General features: G+C 38.2%; 2 protein-coding genes and 1 non-coding gene across 6 annotated transcripts in view; 2 read left to right on the top strand and 1 right to left on the bottom strand.

The window, feature by feature from the left end:
- nol4la (nucleolar protein 4-like a) overlaps nt 1–6,989 on the top strand; it is a 56,713-nt gene extending 49,724 nt beyond the window's left edge. For all 4 annotated transcript variants that reach the window (XM_034695974.1, XM_034695973.1, XM_034695975.1 and 1 more), the window contains one exon: nt 1,396–6,989. In XM_034695974.1, the coding sequence (XP_034551865.1) occupies nt 1,396–1,613 (218 nt within the window). In that variant the 3' untranslated portion in view covers nt 1,614–6,989. The remainder of the gene's footprint in view (nt 1–1,395) is intronic.
- An 8,082-nt stretch (nt 6,990–15,071) lies between these two features.
- On the bottom strand, nt 15,072–17,320 carry ppdpfa (pancreatic progenitor cell differentiation and proliferation factor a). Its single transcript, XM_034695183.1, has 5 exons — nt 17,062–17,320; nt 15,971–16,073; nt 15,785–15,862; nt 15,599–15,692; nt 15,072–15,516 (listed from the first exon to the last, which is right to left on the bottom strand). The coding sequence occupies exons 2-5, from the start codon at nt 16,023–16,025 to the stop codon at nt 15,387–15,389; spliced, it is 357 nt and encodes a 118-aa protein (XP_034551074.1). The 5' UTR covers nt 16,026–16,073; nt 17,062–17,320; the 3' UTR covers nt 15,072–15,386.
- Nucleotides 17,321–17,692: 372 nt separating this feature from the next.
- On the top strand, nt 17,693–17,764 carry trnae-cuc. The gene has a single exon. It is a non-coding gene; the product is annotated as a tRNA-Glu (tRNA).
- The last annotated feature ends 1,455 nt before the right edge of the window (nt 17,765–19,219 follow it).

Genomic DNA, 19,219 nt, shown 5'->3' with positions numbered 1-19,219 from the left:
TATCTTGTTTTGAGTTGTAATTTAGAAGAAACAAGGTTTGTTTTACATTTCAGACATTTCTCCAGCTGAGATCGTGTTTGTAGAAGACAAATAATCTTGATTTGAGACAAACACTTCACTTGATTTAAGTAAATGCGTTTTATTGGAGAATCTATCAGAAAACAGCTCTGTTGATAAAAGAAAGAAAGAAAGAAAGGTTGTTGTTTTTAAGTGTGGGCTACAGTTTTCAGGCACTGTTTCTTCTAAATCAGATAAAAATATACATCCTCAAACTACATGCACACAATGAAACACCTACTTTTGAGCAAAGCTGGCTTATCCTAAAAAACAACATGACTGAATATTAGTATATCCAGCTCACTATGAGAAGACATTATATCTCAATTAAACTTTGTAATCATATTTCAAGTACAAGATGGTCTTAAACCTAGAGAAGTGCCGCTATAATACAACTCAAATTAAGGTGAATATATCTCAAATGAAGAAGTTGACATGAAATTTGTTAGTGCAAAAATCTTTTTTGAGTGAAAAAATACTACTTGTTATCATTCCTGGCTTACTCTGAGACACTAAGCTTTAAAATACTGGTAAAATATTGCTTAAAATAAGTTTTCCCTGCTAATTTAAGGATCACAGTTTTCTAAATATTACGTCTTATTTTAAGAAATCTTACCAAGCAAATTTTCACTTGTTCTACTGGCAGATTGTTTTGCCTATTTCAAAGTAAAAGTACCTAGAAATATTTTTTTTTTCTTGTTTTTGGAGGGGCATTTTTTCCAGTGTGGTTCTCAGATTTATGCAGATGCTCATCATTTTCAGATGATTGATCCCTCTGACTTTAGAGATCCCTGAACTTTGAACTCAGAGCCATCATAGAAACTACATTTCCCAGTAGATTTGCTCTTAACAACATACTCCGATCAGCCTCTGTTGCTCTCTGTGTTTAAATCCAGTCAGGAAAAAAATGTGCACACTGAACAATAATGTTGGCCTGGATAGTTAATGTTACCTGCTTTACACCAGCACTGCTACTGTGAGCATGTTAGCATGCTTTAGTCTTCATTTAGCTGGAGGCTTTGTTTGATGCTTGTAGAGCAAAGAGGTAAGAGAAGAGATATGCTTTGTAGATTTATATTTGGATTCAGGGTAAAACAAGCTTTCAGTTTTGTTTTTGTTGATAGTCATTGTGTGATTAATTGCTTATCTGCAAAGTAAGCATTTGGGAATCTCCTTTTCTGCAGGATTTTGAAATCCTCTTTGATGCTTATCTGAATAATTCAAGGAGCGAGTCTGTTCTCCACCAGTTCCTGCTTTATTTGGCCTTTGAGTGGTTTTGTAACAACTGTTTTTTGCTTCCCCTGTAATCAACATGTTCCCTCACCTCTGTGCCCACAGGTCCCACAGATCTGAGCATGAAGTCAGTCGTCCCAAACTCCTCCTCCGCCAGCTCCAACAGTCACGGTCAGGGAGGAGGCGGCGGAGGAGCTTCGGCTCAGCTCAGCCCCCCGGAGGTCACAGCGGTGAGGCAGCTCATCGCCGGATACCGGGAGTCCGCCGCCTTCCTGCTCCGCTCTGCAGATGAGCTGGAGAACCTGATCCTGCAGCAGAACTGAGCCAACAGCCTGTCAATCATCTCTCCGCCACACATTTTGGGGGCAGAGTTGTATTCAAAGACACAAAAGTACACAAGTGAAACTGCAGTGCACAGTGGGTCCTGTAGGTATGATACCTTTACTTATTCCCACATGTTTATGTGTTATGACGGGCCAGAACGTGTCCCAGGCTGTTTATTTATGCATTTGGTTCACTTTGACCTTAGTGCCCTGTTATCTGTAGCCATTCATCCTCCATTCAGTTCATGTTACCACCTCAACCCCCATTCGTCTCAGGAAGTGATGATCTATGTGAAAAAATGATCTACATCAGGTCGCAGGGAAGTTCAAGAGGTGTTAGCTGCGGATATGACGCCAGATTCAGCTCATTCGTGCAGATGTTTGGACAAATTAACTGTTAAATAGCAGTGGCTTAGTGTTGTTTCCCTTCTTTCTACTTTTATAGAAGTGTAAAATATGCTGTACAGTGGCACAATTTGATTGAGTCTTCTCTCCAAATTAACTGCTGCTTCCAGGAAAATCTGAAGCACAGTTTTCTGAAAATCCATCAATGAATCGCTGCTAAATCTACTGACCTGTTAACCTCAACAGCCTCTGAAGGAAGTAGAAAAATGTAGAGACAGGAAAAAAAAAACAGGACAATATTCGACAGTTTTCACCCGTAAATTCTGAGGACAAAATCAATCTATGTGGTTAAAACTTTACCTCGGTCCTGCTCTGTTGAGGTGTTTTCCAGATTATTTGGCATGTAGTAACTGAGAGACAAAGACGCATTATCTTGTGTGACTTTATTTTCCACTTAATTTCATATGAATATTTCTACCACAGGCAGTTTCTCATGACTTAAAAAGAAAAGACGGAGGCTTTTAAAAGAGCATGGGTATGCAAATTGAGGTCGCAGACACCTGTCAGGGAAAAAACAGAGATTAATATATTGTTTAGACTCGTGGTTTTTAGAACCAATGCTACAGGAGAAAGGTGCAATATCAAAGATAATCAGCGAAGGTGTGCTTACTGAAACGGCTTTGTCTCACTTGCTCGCTGAACAGTCTGAGGCAAACATGGGGAGGCGTTTTACACAAATCTCCCCCCGCCGTGAAAAGAACCGATATCCCATGCAGCATTGTAGCTAATTTCAGTGTTGTCGTTTGTGTAATCTTTCTGGATAACCTCATAACTGAGGCACTTTCATGTATTTGGGATCCGTAGTGATAAAAGGAAAAACAGGACCTGGCAGAAAAACAAGACTTAATTTTGCATGTCTGATCACAGAGTCATTTTGTGGAGTTCTGTGATTGTTTTAGGTTCAAACGGGCACACTGAGCTCACACGCATCTGCAGCTGCATCATCATAGCATACACACGGCTTCACTGGATGCAGCGAGAGTGTGTGTGTGTGTGTGTGTGTGGGCCTCTCAGACAAAAAGACACTCCATCCATCTATCCATCTGTATGTGAGTCTCATCCTCTCTGACCTCAGCACCCTCTCTCTCTCATCTCCACTCATCGATATCACGTCTGAAAAACACACTGTTTGAAAAGAAGCAAGAGACAATCTTTGAAAAAGATGTAATCGCATCACAGTTTACTCTCCCAGCTTTCTGCTCTGGTGTGTGTGAGTGTGAGTTTGTGTGTGTAAATGTGTGTGTAAATGTGTGTGTGTGTGTGTGTGTGAGGGCACAACAGAGCACTCAAAGCAGATCTAGAGCACAGTCTCACAACAGACACTTTTAACGGTGAGTCACTCGGCACAAAAACAGTTGTGTAAGTGTGTGTATGTGGTGTGTGTGTTTTATTTTGATGTGCTGTGTTATTGACAGTATGTTGATTTTTTTTTTTCATGTATGTGTAAAAGTGGAGTGACCCAGTTTGTACAACATCAATCTGTGAAGATTTATGAATTAAGTCGGCTGAAACATTCCAAACAAGGGCAACGACTCTTCAAGCAGCCCGGACAGAGGCTTGCACCTTAACGATCTGTCGAAGTTTAGAGAGATATATTTCTGTATTTATCACAAATCTATCAGTTATTTATCATTCAGAGGCCTCACACTCAAACATTAGCAGACTGCTCTAGAGTTGGATTCACACACAAACAGATCCATTTTATTACCCATGTCATGATTGGGCTGCATCACATTCACAGTGAAATGATCTATTGCAAGTTTGGAAGCACTTTATAGCTCAGGATTAAGGTAACATAACACAGAGATTTGAGTGTGTCTTTACCTCATTTGGATTATCAGATTCAGTTTGAACATGTCCAGAACTGACGATTGAAGAAGCAGCTCTCAGTCTGCTTTATTGATGATTTCAAATGCAAAGAGCTCGTGTTTAAACTCAGCAGATTGTAAAGTCCTCCGTGATTCATAAAGCAGGATGAGGAGCAGAGAGCCTGAACTGAACCTGGATTTATCTGTTTCATAAAGTTGGCTTCTGGCTCATGTGAGCCATCAAAGTTGAGTTTTATCTCATGACTTTGATCATTAATTCACAATGAAGAATAAGGCGCTTTGACGAGGTGAAGCGTACGATATAAAGAGCAAAATATCACAATGAAAAGCTGCAGTCAGTGAATGAGCTTTGGCTGCATGATAATGTGTGACATGGGAGATGTTTACTGTAGTGAGGATCCTACACATGTTTATCATCTGAATGTGCGTCTCACAGAGGACAATAGTCACATTCATCTCAGAGTACAGCTGTCCTTTACATCACTGTTTTTGTTCTCTTGCTGCTCTTAAAGTTCAACAAGTTTCAGTTTAATGTATTTCTTTAATATTAAAACCGGGGAGAGTAAGAGAGTGAGGGAGGACATTCAGCACAGGGCCATAGAGTCGGCTCTGGCTTCTGTGCATGTTAGCTAGTGATTTAGAATCTAAGCTAAAGCAATGCCTCAGCTTGATGTAACTTAAAACCAGATTAATGTGTCTTGTTCGGCACCACACAGCAGACAGATTGAGTTACTAACACGCTGTTGATCATAGTGGCGCATTAACAAGCTAAAGGGTCAGATATTTCCCTCAGGAGTTAGTAGAAAAAGAAAAGACCTGAAAGAGAGAGAATATCTGACTTTTATTAATCTGTTGAACAGAAACACAACTCTTGAACATATGTAATTTCTCTTTTTACATAGTTGTGTTGTGTTCACAGCTTGTTTCTGCTGCACTCTAGTGGCAGAAATACATCAGTTGTTATCAATTTGATGGTTGGACTTGAGACACAGCAGCCACAGCCTCTTTCTGCAGACCTTACATACATTTTCAGACAGATGGCTCTTTAATTGGTTAAAGAAATACAGGGGAAAAAATAGATTTTATGGTCACATTGATATACAAAAACGACATAATAATAAAATAGATCAATCCAATAATCAAAAATATTCTTCTTTTCTCTAAGTTGAGTGCATTTTAAAGGATTTGCGTTTTAAAGGATGACTTGCAGGATATTTTAGAATTTAAACAAACAAGTGGAAATCCGATTTTAATATATAACTACACTTGACTCATTGTGCCGACAGACTTATTTTCATCATGCAGCCACAAGGATACCTTTAGAGGAACCTTTGAAACAAGACTTCAGTCAGCCTGATGTCTTTCTAACCCTCCTTTATGAAACAGATCCTGACTTCGTGATGATTTCAGTGTGAATCCTGCTCTATGACACACCTCTCTGGACTCAAACAGACGTAATCGTAGATGTCCGTGGGACCCGAGTCCCCCACACGTCTTCCTCGTCTTGTTCTGTTCCTGCAGCCACAGCAGATCCTCGTCACTTCACGTCTGACTCAGTGATTTCATGTTGACCTCGTCCACATTTAGCTTGCAGATTTGTGAACCTGTCTTAAGTCGACGCTGAGCAACATTTTTAGCTGTTTGCTGGAGTAACTGTGATCAATGACAACGACTAAGTGTTTGTTGTCATGTTGTTGTTTTTGTTTTTTTTTCTAATGATGCCCAATGGATTTTTCTCTTTGTATTGACTGGACAATGTAATCTATTGGTGTTGATTAAAAATGCCCTGGTAGCTTGTGGATTGCTAAAGTGGTCAGATAAATGTACTGTATAGCTGTACAAAGAGTGATAACAGATGTTTTAAACATTTCTTTTTTCTGTGGGTACAGCACTGTTTAAAAAAATCAAAGTGGTTTTAGCCCTTGCCTGTTTTAACTTATCATTTGGTGGTGGTCTGTATTTCTTATTGTTATTTATATCATTTCGATTGTTGCCTCTCCTGCACTGATAAGAGACTGTAGCTCTGTGCAGGAGGTCGTACTGTAAACCTGTGTGAAGCTTTGTAATTCTCCCCTCTGGTTTTGGACTCAGTGAAAGTGTGATGTTTACATGTACAGTTTTTCAGAATTTTACGTCTTATTCGGGCTAGTTTCTTTCCCCTCTCCTCGATCTGTGTACATTTGCCCAGATAATTTTCCTCTCTTTCTGTTGTTCCATTGCATCGGACGAGACCTCTTTGGCCTTCTTGGTCACAGAGTCAGAGTGTGCCATGGTCAGCTCGGTGTTGTGATGGCTTCCAACAACATTTTTAAAAACTTAAACGTAAGTTAAAAAAAAAAAAAAAAGGGAGCTTCACAACTTCTCAAAGTGGACCAGCAAAGATTTACTAAGGATCAAGACGACTTTAATCAGCTGTTTTAGAAAACTATCGTGGCCTAAATGGAGGTTGGTGGAGTGTAGGTACATTTATTAGACTTCGTGAAGTGCTCAGATTCTTTCTTTTCCTGGCTTTTGTCAGGGAAAACTCCTTGTCCTTAATCTGACTGGTACCCTGAAAAGGTACACTTTGACCTGTTGTAATATCTCCTCGATATAACACAAAAGCCATTCCCCTCTCCTGGCCTTTTAAGGGGAACCCATAAGCCTCAGGAAATACTGAATCTCTGAGTTTAGTTTTTATCCGCTGATTACTTCTGAGATGAAACAAAAACCATTAACATTTATATGAGATGTCTATTGTTTTGTACATTTATCATTGTGATTTAAAAGTGGAGCTTTTTCCAGTACCTGTGACTTAATATTTTGATTTGACTTTTTTGGAGTGTTTATAGGTATGGATATTTATTATTATATGTGAAACTACAAAAAGTCAAAAGAAAAAGGTTGAACCTGTTTCATTTGTATGTTTCATGCAAAACTGTCCAGGTGAGAATCTCTCTGCCTCTTACATATCACTAATGAGGGACCTGTGTTAGTTTGGAAAAATAGCGCTTTTTCAGTGTTGCATCAACGCTATGAAAAAAAAATACAAACAAAAAAAAGAAAAGTAAACAACAACAGTGGTTTACCAACAGCAGAGTTGCAAAGCTCTCCTCTTCTCCTGAGATGTCAGTCATTGAATAAAATAGTGCGACGAGCTATCCGACTGAAGTCTTGTGTGGTTTCCTTTTCCCTTTCATTTCTGCAAAACACACAAAGGGCTCAGCTTATATCAGATATTATTTAGTCCAGAGATGACATTTTCAGTCCACTAGAGGGCAGCACATTACAGGAAGTTGAATTTGACATAATCACTGGGTACCTTAGCTTTCAGGAAAAGAGTAAGCCCTCAGTGAGGAAACCCAAACCATTACACCCTCATACAAATGTTTGTGGTCTACTAAAATCCTATGCAGCCTACCACACCCCCTTATGTCCCCAATACATGAGGAGAGATGGGGATAGATAGGCAGAGAGAGCCAGTACATCACTAGGGTTATCAAGTCTGCACCTTCCTTCACCTGTGTTTTATTGAATTAGGCATAGAACACCTCGGGGAGGCTCAATGGTTTGCTCCGGGGTACCAAACCTCCTCTCTTAATGCTAGCTCTCACTGTCCCTCATACCCACACTGGATTGGAAACAAAAGTGGAAGATAATCAAAGAGAAGAGTCTGTGGAGCGATGTTAGGAAGGGGACCGGGAAGGAAGAGCCAGGGCAAGAGTCCTGTTTGGGCTGGAGCTCACCCTGTTTGGGCTGTATGCTCTACCTTCCCTTGCTAACCCATTTTCATGCTGGAAGAGCAGAGGAACCGATAGAACAGAGGAAGTATAAAGAGATGTTAAAGAAGAGAGATGTTAGAAAAGAGAGCTCAATCCAGCTGGGTAAGGCTGTACGCTCAACCTCCTCTTACTACCACAAGGAAAGAGTGGAGACACAGAAAGAAAGAACAGAGAAAGTAAGAAGAGATGTTAGAAAGAGGACAGGGAAGGCAGAACCAGGACAAGAAGCCTGTTTGAGGTAGAGCTCATCTGTACTGGGCTAGGCTGTATGCTCTACCTCTATCCACGCCTCCATTTAAATGAAGGAAGAGAGAAAGGGAAAGGAGATGAATGGTTTCACCTTTGCCTTTGTAGAGGCCCCAACTTGGATTGTATGAGTACTACAGTATATGGACAATATCAGAGTGCAGACAGTAGAGGAACACCTGTATGTGCTTATCAAACAACCACATTTATACACAGACACACTGTGGCCGTTGAACTCAATGAACACAACGCTGACATTCAAAGAGCAGCTGATGCTTCAACGGTTTTAAACTTTACAAGTTTATTGTCATGTACCAACTTATTTTGACCTCATGGTGGCGCTAGAGGAAAGGTAAACAGTTCACTCGTGTTGTGGCCCTCCAAGTGAGGAGGACATGAATACATCAATCAAAAATCATGGTTCATATTTATATCAATATATATTGTATATATATATAATAAGTATTTTAAATGTCCTAAACCTTTGATGTCAAGCTTTCAGGGACAGTGAAGAAAGTCAGGTGATCAACAATATAAACTCTTAAAACCACAAATGTAATACGTGTTAGTGTTATTTAGTTGAGGTTGAGATAAGATGAGACCAAATCAATCAATCAATCAATCAATCAATCAATCAATCAATCAATCAATCAATCAATCAATCAATCAATCAATCAATCAATCAATCAATCAGACTTTATTTATAGAGCACTTTTCATACAATGACATTGTAACACAAAGTGCTGTACATAAAAACAACTTAAAATAGAATAAATTAAGAAAAAGATCCCACCCCTGCCCGACCCCAAACCCACTCCACAATCCTAAGATTAAGAACACAATATATGCAACAATAGTATTAAAAACAATACAAATAAAATTAAAAAATTAAAAAATTAAAAAAAAAGAAGTTTCTGAACAAACTGAGGAAACGCTCTCGTGATATCTTAATGAGGAAACACTGGAGGTAAAACAAGATGTTAAAACTCAAAACAGGAAATTAAAATCACCAAAATAAAATACATTTCTAAGATAATAAAAGACTAAAATATTAAACCATTAAAAGAACATAAGATGCTAGATTTAAAATAAATAAATAAGTACATAAATAAATAAAGTAGAATAAAAGTGGCTTCATTTGAAATAGATAATAAATAAAAATATAAAAAACTATTAAGAATAAAAATAAAACTTAGTTAAAAAGCAAGACTAAAAAGGTAGGTTTTGAGTTTGTCTTTAAAAATCAAGAGGGAGGGGGGGCGTGATTAATGCCATGCGTGACCAATGCCATGCGTAAAAAAATAACCACGTCACCAGAACTTCTAAGAAGAATTATATAATTTCCCTTTTTTAATCTTTTAGTTCAGACTGTCGCATGCTCACTGAAAATGTCTCTTCTGGCCGTAGTTTAAAATATATAATTCAATGATCAGATTCATTGCATAGTGATTCTCTGACAGGGTGACCTCGCATATTCTCAAGTCATACAGTCTCTTCTAGGCCAATCATATGTGACCTTATTTCTCACGGTTTAGGATTTCAGACTGGAAGTGGAGATGTTGGCTGATCTTTTGGCTCTTGTTGATGTGAGAAGACGTGCAGCTGGCTTCATGAACAGAAGTCTCATGTGGAAATACACGCTGTGTTCCATGACACCAAAGTCAATAATTCACCATGGTGAAAACACAACAACAATGACCCCATTATTTTTCATACATCCATGATTAAGCAATTATTTTAAGTTATTTGTTTGACCTAAATTGTGCTTTTCTGACTACAAGCTGTAGAAAGAAAAGTGGGTCTGATCAATTTCGTTGTGCAAAAATATCATACAATAAAATACATATCGTTAGCAGCACAGAGTTTTAGAGAACTATTACTGGAGCACTTCTGTGTTTAATTTTTTAAACATGTTAAGACATTTGTATTCAATAATCCTTAACAATGAATTATAAGTAAGACATGCAAGTGAGGTGAACTTATTAAAATATATTTTTTAATCTACCTGACTGAATCATGAATATCCCATTTTTTTAGAATACTTTGAATAAAAAGAGTCCTGCAGTCAAAATGTCACAAGTATCATCTAATGCAGAAATGCTACAAGACAAATGTACTTCCAGAGCTTATTATAAGATAAGATAAGAGAAGATAGTCCTTTACTCATTCCACAATGGGGAAATTCAAGTGTCACAGTGCAAAAAAAATATAAAGCAAACAAGAGCCTATAAAATACCATTTATTAAAAAGTTATTAGGTAAAATTAAAAGTAAAGAGGTAAAAAAATAAGCACATCTTACAACATATATATATATATATTATTGGTTATAGAGTCTGACCAATGCAGGAAGAAAATACATGGCATAAAATAGCCTTTAATAGGTGCTATACTGTCAAATATATAATAATTTCTTTCTTGTTTCTAGTAAAATTTTGTGTAATCATCTTTTAAATGCTGCACAGGATCCAAATAGAGCTCATTTAGAGTCATTTTAGATTTATAACACCACGCTGGGTGAGCTGGTTTTATGTTTTAAATGCAAAAAAATCTGAATCTGTCCCATTTTTTAAACTAAATAATCTGCATCAGTTTATATCTTCATTTAGTTGTCCAACCTTTTTGTCGTGAATCGCTATTCTCTTGAGAAGTCACATAAAAGAGGTCATTTCAGCTCTCAAACGGGACCTGTGCAATATTTGTGATGACTGCTCTACTAAGGGTTCATTGTTGGGGCCATTCAAATCTTTTTTACTATGGTGTTTTTATAAAAAACCCAAACTTGGTTGATAAAGACCCATACAAACAGCTGTGACCTGCAGAGGAAATCGATGTTGACATTGAAAGCTCTGCTCAGACACGTGGACTCACACAGGTTCAGTTGTTCACGCTGTCTGCTCGTGCTGCCAGTCAAATATAGAGCTAAAACAGGACGACAGCTGAGCCCCTGCAGACAGTTTGAACCCTCTACCTGCAAAGGCAAACATGTAATTTATACAACCTTTGTGCCTGCCAGTACTTAGAATTGGAGCTATCTCTCCTCGCCTCTGAGCAGTGCCGTATGAACTTTGGGGGTTTTGTGGGAGTCTTTGGCAGCTCTGAGTCTGAGTCACTGGCGAAATGCCTTTGCCCTAGATTCTTCATTTATCTTTGAGCCAATTGATGTGCATGAGCGCTCTGTGTGGCAATGCCAAAAATTCCCACTGACTATAAGCAATCAAAGCCAATAAGGTTTTAAAAAGACTGACTCTGACCCAAGTGTGTCAGTCAGGCCTCACAGAGAAATACCATTCAAGAACAACTTTATTCAGCTACACTTTTCAACGACCAGTGACCCAAAGCAAACTGTGACCTGCTGCAAATGACTACTATTTTCAACATTGATTGACAGTACTCTTTCAGTATAAGTATTTTGTTTTGGTAAAGTCAAAGAAAAGGACTATAAGTGTAAGCTTTTGAACTTAACAAAGACCAAGGGTAGCAACATTTTTTTGTTTTGCTTAAACAAATTAAAAAAGAAAAAAACGTGTCCAAAAATTCGGCACCTATATTACCCAAAATACAAACTAACAATATTGTACCTTGTGGAAGTTAATGGCAAATATCCAAAGACAGTTTCCTTGAGGCTTGGGAAGATCAGAAAATAACGTACTCTAATATGAGTCATTGAACAAATATCTTTTTTCTGCTGGTTGAATAAGTGTCAATCCAAAAACCTGGCCTCATTAAAGCTTTATCTTTCAGTATCTCAGAAGTGAAATCAAATACAGCTTTGATAATAGGTTACACATTTGTGTGCACAAGATAATCAAAGAGATAAGATATAAAAGATAATATATTGTTTGGGAGGTACTCTCTCTCTTTCCAAGTGTCATTAGCCAGGCAGAAACTTTCAAACATTTATTTCAGAAACAACGTCTCTTACAGCTCTTTTTGTAGTTAGTGTTGCTACACCATGGACGTTGATGTTCTAGCTAGTAAAACATATCAAAGGGAGGATCTCTTCAACATAGCACAGGCCACTTTCACTGAGAAATCAGACATTTTAACGCTTTTTAGCAAACGAATCAACACAACATGGGGCACACACCTTAACTCTGCCCAGCAGGGGGTGCTATCTAGTATGTTACACGCAAAAAACAAGCCCCAGTCAAATGCTTTTCAAGATATAGTTTAAACAGTATTACAACCAACACATGAGAAAATTACTGGCAATTAGTGGCAGCATAGCCACTGCATCTGCAAGATAATAACATGTGCACAAGATTAATTGTCTTGCACAAGATAGTAACATTTGCACACGATATAATACAATGTGCATATAATATAATATGTGCACACAAGATGAGAATCACCACCTGATGGGGCTTCAGGAGCTCCATATATATATAGTATGTATCATTTTAAAGCCATCCCTGTTAAAGGTCATACAAGCTGTGTTGATTATTTTCAGAGTTTAAATATAAAGTAATAACTTTAAACACCCTCCTTTTAGTTTTTATGAAAAATATCAAGAGTTAAGTAAATCTTTAACTCTTGTTTTGAACTAATGTAAACACATATCCTGCTCCTCTGTCGAGGATTCAGCAGCATCACACCTGTTTTCTTCCTTGTGCTTATTTGACCTCTGCATTTATGTGTTTACATACATACTCTGTATATTTGTCCTTCCTTCACCTTGCAACGTAAACTTTGCACAGAGACACCTTAAGTGCCCTCTGGAGAGAAATAAAAAAAAACAAGCTGCATGTGAGACTCCCCTCTCAGTGCAGTGACACGAGAGTGCTACTTGGCCGGGATCACAGGACGGTTTTAGATCCTGGTGCTCTGCTGATAGGTAGCCAGGAATAGTTCAGCTTTGTTGGCCGGGTTGGACAGATCATGAAGCTTTCAATCGCTTGAAGGTCTTAAAAAATGAATCACGTCTTTCCTTCTGTAAATGCCAAAATATTTGCCCCAGTATGTTGCTCTAAATGCTTAACATGCACGGATGTAACGTCTGGCTCTCATGTTTGAACAGACAGGTCATGTTACTACAGAGCTGGTCAGTAACCTGACTTTGTTCAGTCTATTCTTAGTCGTATGTGTGCTCATTGCAAAATGTTCCTACTTTAGTTCTCTGGAAAATCATTAAAGAGTACCGCTTTATCTAACTTTTCTGAACAGTGAATAGTATGCCACATTGAAACAGTTATTAGAATCATTTTTAAGTTATACAACTTTTATAGTTTATATGACAATGTCACTGTGAATGGCTCTACAAAGGGTTTTTGCCTCTAGCTTTGGAAACCTGTTGTTACTGCAGTACATTTCTATGAATTAAGATTTTTACATCACTTTCAGCATTGCATAAAATGATATAAGTAAAGAAAAACACACAAAAATGTATGAGGGAGTAACCAGACTGAATATCTTTAACAGAGAGCCATGGTATTTGAAAATGTATTCTAAAACAATTCCAGCACGTGTAATATTTAAAAGCAACAGGTGTACCGCTTTATTCTGTGGCCTGCAGATTGTATGGCAGAACATGTGATAAACTCTGCATCATGTCTGCACTGTAGGCAGTGGGGACTGAGAATTGTGTCAGGGTCAGATAACTTTGATTGCAGATTTGTATCCTGCATCAGTAGAGCCATCGAGATGAATTAAAGTGTGTGTTGTAATGCTTTTGTTGTAGGAAGAACACGTAATTGTCTTAACCTTATTTTTTCAGAAGCTGTTGACCTACATTTAAAAACAGGCGAGGCGTTATGTAAACTGTAATGTCTAGCTTGTTGCTAATCATACCAAAGCTAAACAGATTAGTTTGTTTGGTGATTCGGCTTCATGTCATCTCACACTCATTTATAAAACAGCTGCTCTCCTTTGTGGGTCACCGAGAGAAAGGAAACATATGACCTGAAATCTTAAGTGTCTTCATAAAAAAACATGATGAGTGAGTGCTTTTATCCTTGTAATGGATTAATTATGAGGTATCTCATGAAAACGATTCACATGTAAACACAAGTTACTGATTTTATAGGAAGCTGGCCATATCCTGATTCTGACAAACCCTTGATATGTTACCCAAATCACAAAATCCTTAAACAGGAAACTAGAATGGAGGAAAACCCACTCAATGTTCTGCACAAAGAATGTTAAAAAAGAAACGTGATAGGTTGTTACAGGCTGCAGCACGACCCCAAGGAGCTGTCTAGGTTTTTAAGGCAAGAATGAGGGCAAGAATGCAGACCGCAGAGCTCACGTGTAAAAAAAAAAAAGATTCCATGACGATGCAAATACTGCATGCACATACACACTAGCACCCTGGTTCTGATCAGGTTTTCCAAGCACTTGGTGTGGGTTTGACTAAAAACAGTTGGAAAGCTTGAGAAGGCCTTATCCTGGTTTTAAGATAAGTTAAGATAAGATAAGATAAGATATTCCTTTATTCGTCCCACAACAGGGAAATTTACAGTGTTACATCTGCAAAGAGGATAGTGCAAAACAAGAACAAGTAAACAAGAGCCTATAAAGTAGTAGTTTTTAAAAAGATATTAGCAATTAAAATTAAAGAAAGTAAAATAAGCATATCTTAAGAACGTATATACACAAACAAGTGATGCAGTGAAAAATGTGCCCAGACTTGTAACATAAGTTAAAAACAATCTACAGAACTGAGAAGATGGGTAGAAAAAAGTATTGCACGTGATAAACCTGTAAGAATCTGATAGACTTCAGGACACTGTGGCATGATTCTGAAACTTCTTGTTACTGCAGGATACAACAGCTAAGAGGATGAGGAATAAAGACACAACTGCACACTTATTATCTCAAAGCTAGATACTATAATTATCCTAAAGACAGGGGTATGGATATTAATGTTTCTCAAGCATGCAAACACCTCATCCTGAATAAGGTCAGAAGTAGGATAGGCCTTATATTAACAAAGATAAACCAGGATACTTTTAAGATGTTGCTACATTTCAATAATCAGACGTGGATACTATAATGTTTCTGAATGTTTGTCCTACTGGTTCAGGAAGTCATTGTATTTTAAATTGAAAAATAAAACCCAGGATGAGGTTTAAAAGCAATGAGACCAATGAGCATGTAAACCAGCTGACTTTTATATGAATTATGAAGAACCATATAAATACTGTTTCACTGTCAGGACCCAGAGTAAATCCAGCCAGGTAAGAAAGACAGGTGTGTGTTTCCAATAAAATCCATCAAAGTTTGTTTTGCAACAGCATTTTATTTTTTATTAACAGTGTCAAGTCACAGGAACATAATGAAAAAAACTTTTTACATACTTGATTTATTTTTCACTCTTGGTCATAATAAAAAGATACTATACATAGGCAGATATGAAAAGCAATCTCTAAATACTAAAGGTAACACACCCTCATCTTCACCATCTTCATCTTCATCTCCAGTGTAGGACTATGAAGGTGGATGGCAAGCTGAGGGTGAGGGAGGCGCAAAGGTGCTGGGGGGTGAACAGGGGGGAGGAAGGGGAGGAGGGGGGGAGGGTGGTGGCAGGGGGAGTCTAAAAGGATGTTGGTAATGGAGGTGTTGACGATTCAGACTTTCCACTTTCACTTGTTTCGCTGAGTTGCCTTTTCAAAACCATTTCCCTGGCGACGCAGGTCACCTGACCGTCGGCTACTGTGTAGGTCCTGTTCCAGAAACACAATGGAAAGTTAGTTTCAGACAACATCAACAAATTAAAATGCTACATCCATATGTTGTGATGCTCACTTTTGATTTTCAGATCCGTTCTGCATGCCGGGCTGGTTTGGTTTTGCAAAGAAAAAGGAAGTCCACCAGTGTCCAGAATCTTGCCTTGGAAGCCCTATGAAGAAGAAGATGTGTTTTAGACAGGGGCTTTGTTTAAGTGATGGAGACTTTTTGAAATCAAACATTGATCTTTCTTCTTCTATCTACCTGGGTGGTGTGGAATGATCTCCCCTGTGTACTCTGCACTACCACAGGAGCTGTTGCTGGAGGCGGACCCAAGGCGCCCTGAAACACAAGACACTTCATTTAAGTAAAAACACTCGAGACAGCTAATAAAAATACAGAAAGAGTGTTGAAATGAAAAATAAGCATGTGCACAGCTCAATGACTCACTTCTATAGTAATCATGGGTGGCAATGAGGGAGCCACTTGATGGAATTGCTGCCATTTTCTCTGACGTTAGGTGGATATCTGCTCAAAGATGGAAGATGGAAACCTGGAGGAGAAAAAGAGGAAAGGTATTATTAGGATGGAGATAAAATAACCAAATTACAGCCTGTATGTTTTCACCATCACTGTCATTCCTTCTATTTTATCCTCATTCCTTTAATTTCTCTCTCATTTTATTTAAATTGTCCTCCTGCATCCTTCAGCTGGTGCCAAAGTAAAGAGCTACTTATGTAGACTTAAGCACATCTGCGCTGTAAACATGCCACTCAGGACTCATTTCAGGAGAGCTTCTTTCTACGTGTGTCCATGCCCTCTGTGTCTCGACATTCCTGTCCACAGGCCTTCACAGAGACAGCTGCTTCCTAGAATCTTGTTTCCCACAACTCAAATAACCAGGGTCTGATAGCATGCCCACTCCACATGTCAAGCTGAACTTTGATATCTTAGTGGAGGACCGTGCCAGTGTACTGCCATAGAGGAGGCGTTTATATTTGAGGGTTTTAAAGAAAAGTTTGAAGTTGCAAAAGTTTAAACTCAGCTTAGTCTTCTCTTTTTTCAAGTTTATGCATCAAAATCTGTTAAAAGATAACTGTAACATGATCAGAGTATCTTAAAGGTAGATCATGTTTTCTGCTAGGAGCCTGAGAACCAGTTGCAGGCTGTAAAGCTTTGCTTCAGGTGAGCAGCAGATGGCTTTGGGGATTTCAAGAGGGGCCAGATGAATAAGCGTCTGGAAAAACAGAGTGCTGACACATAAACATGCTACTTAAAGAATGGCAAGAGGTCAACTTTACCCAGAAACAACCTGAATTCACTTTGTGTGTTTCCAAAAGTGAACAAGGAGAACATTTTAAATAGCCTACACTGAAAAATTGAAGAAAATGATATAATTCAGAAGTCAGTCTCTGTGATTGAACTAATTAGTCAGATAAGTATAATTGCTGAAGATAGATTTTCAACTCAGGCTTTTAGTAAGGTCATATTAAACCTATAAGAGCTTTAAATCTTTCTAAAATCAAATGACTGAGACTTACCTTAAAGGATAAGGATGATGTTGCGGTTGCAAGGTGCGGATGGCTCGAAGTAAAAGAGGTGCTGGTTGTTAAAAATTGCCCATTAGTGGAAGCTGTTCCTTGTTTCTACCTCTGTAGGTCACTTCTCAGCTGGCACTGGAGAGGATGAAGGAACGACCCAGGTTATATAGGGTCTGTCCTCGGCGCGTGTTCCTGTGGCACGGGGCGGGGACTATGGCAACTCGAGTTACGGAACGTGCTGTTGTTCCGTTCGATGGTTTGGATGGGAACCCGGTGACACCAGACGAGGGGAGGCTTTGGAGAGGCTTAAATTACACCGGTGATGTCAACAGCTGAAGGCTACGGTCGATTCTAGATGTTAGATAGCTAGATTAGACACATGGCGAATAGTCTTACCGTATATAACTACATGTGTTACACCGAGAGCTCCACAGTTACGCACTTTAACTCCAGTTACGCACGTTTCTTTAGCACTTAATTTAATTGATGACTGAAGTCGATAACCGAGAGAAAGACGTAAATCCAGCTCTGAAGGACACATTGCTAACTTTATATCAGCTTGACTAAAGTTAGCTGTACAACTAATATATTCTGATTTTAAATCTGAATGTAAATAAGTGGCTTGCAGTTGTCCCTGGTGGTCTAGTGGTTAGGATTCGGCGCTCTCACCGCCGCGGCCCGGGTTCGATTCCCGGTCAGGGAACACTTGTTTTCTGTCATCCTCTACCAGCTGTAGTAACGTTTGCTACTTGAGATTCTTACAAAATGTATGTCAAACAGTGGTGGACAGAAACAGAGTAAATTTACTTGAGTACAGTGCTTAGGTGCTTTAATTGAGTATCTGTACTTGAGTATTATTTTTTGGGAGAACTTATTACTTTGACTCCACTACATTCAGAAGACAATTATTGTACGTTTCACTCTACTACATTTCTATCAATGCTCTAGTCACTCACTACTTTTGCTTTGAAGTCAGCTCATGAATTTCCTTCTCTTTTCTGAAATCTGATCCCTGAGACAGTAACATGTGTTTGTGTGGTTCTGTTTGTCTCAGTGGTTTAGTTGTATCTGTGTATCGTGCAACTCCACAGTTCAACGTGGAGCAAACACAGAGCAGATTTCACTCACATCAGGCAGTTCATTTAGAGGTGGTAATGATGGCTATAATTCTCCACCTGAGCACCCATTGCCATATATTCAGTGCATGTCAGAGGTTTTTGAAATTTAGAATGATACTTAAGGTTTGAAATGTTCTTCCTGTTTCCCACTCTGCCCAAACATACAAACATTCACAGTCCAACCTGAGAAAGCGTGTTGAGCTACGTAACATTTGTTTCATTCCAGATGAACATTTCAAACTGAGTTGTCTGTACTTGGAGTAACTTAGTTGCTGTTTTTATTCCATGGTCTAGTTTTTAGGGATTTCAAGTAATGGTTTCTACAACATATAATACAACGTTTTGAGATTTTATAAGAAGTACTTTGAATACTTAAGTATTTTTAAATCAAGTACTCCAGTACTTTAACTCACGTAATAATCTTACAGAGCAACTTTCACTTGTAATGGAGTAATATTTGACATGGAGGATCTATACTTTGACTTAAGTAATGAAGCTGTGTACTTTGTCCACCACTGATGTTAAGTGGGTGAAATTACCAATGGTTGCCTTTTCATGAAATCATAGTTCGCAAGAAAAAATAATGGTAACACAACTTTGTTCATCAAATAAAGTAGCATTTTGGCTTAAATGAACCAATTGAATGCATATGTGCACATGTATAAATAAGATAAGATAAGATAATACTTCATTGATCCCTGGGGTGAAATTAGGTTGTTGCTGCAACCCAGACCTGAGCACAAATCAAGAATAAGTGTAAATAAGTAAAAATAAGAAAAATAAAAATAGATGCATAAAGATAAGAATAAAAATGTAAGGTATACAAATGTTACACATGGGGTAAATAATTATAATTACAGGCAGTAGGCAAATATTATGCTGTCGTGACAATGAGATTATGTTTTAGTACAGTTATAACACACCATTCATTTTTTAAAAATGTATCTTTAATTTAAGATTGAGTTTAGGTCTTCTCAGTCTTTTGATTCCTGTATTACTTGCACTGTTTTAACTTTGCCGCCCTTATTTGAATTCATATT

This window comes from Notolabrus celidotus, chromosome 11 (genome assembly GCF_009762535.1).
Source record: "Notolabrus celidotus isolate fNotCel1 chromosome 11, fNotCel1.pri, whole genome shotgun sequence".
Lineage (NCBI taxonomy): Eukaryota > Metazoa > Chordata > Actinopteri > Labriformes > Labridae > Notolabrus > Notolabrus celidotus.
This window is presented reverse-complemented; position numbering and strand designations above follow the sequence as displayed.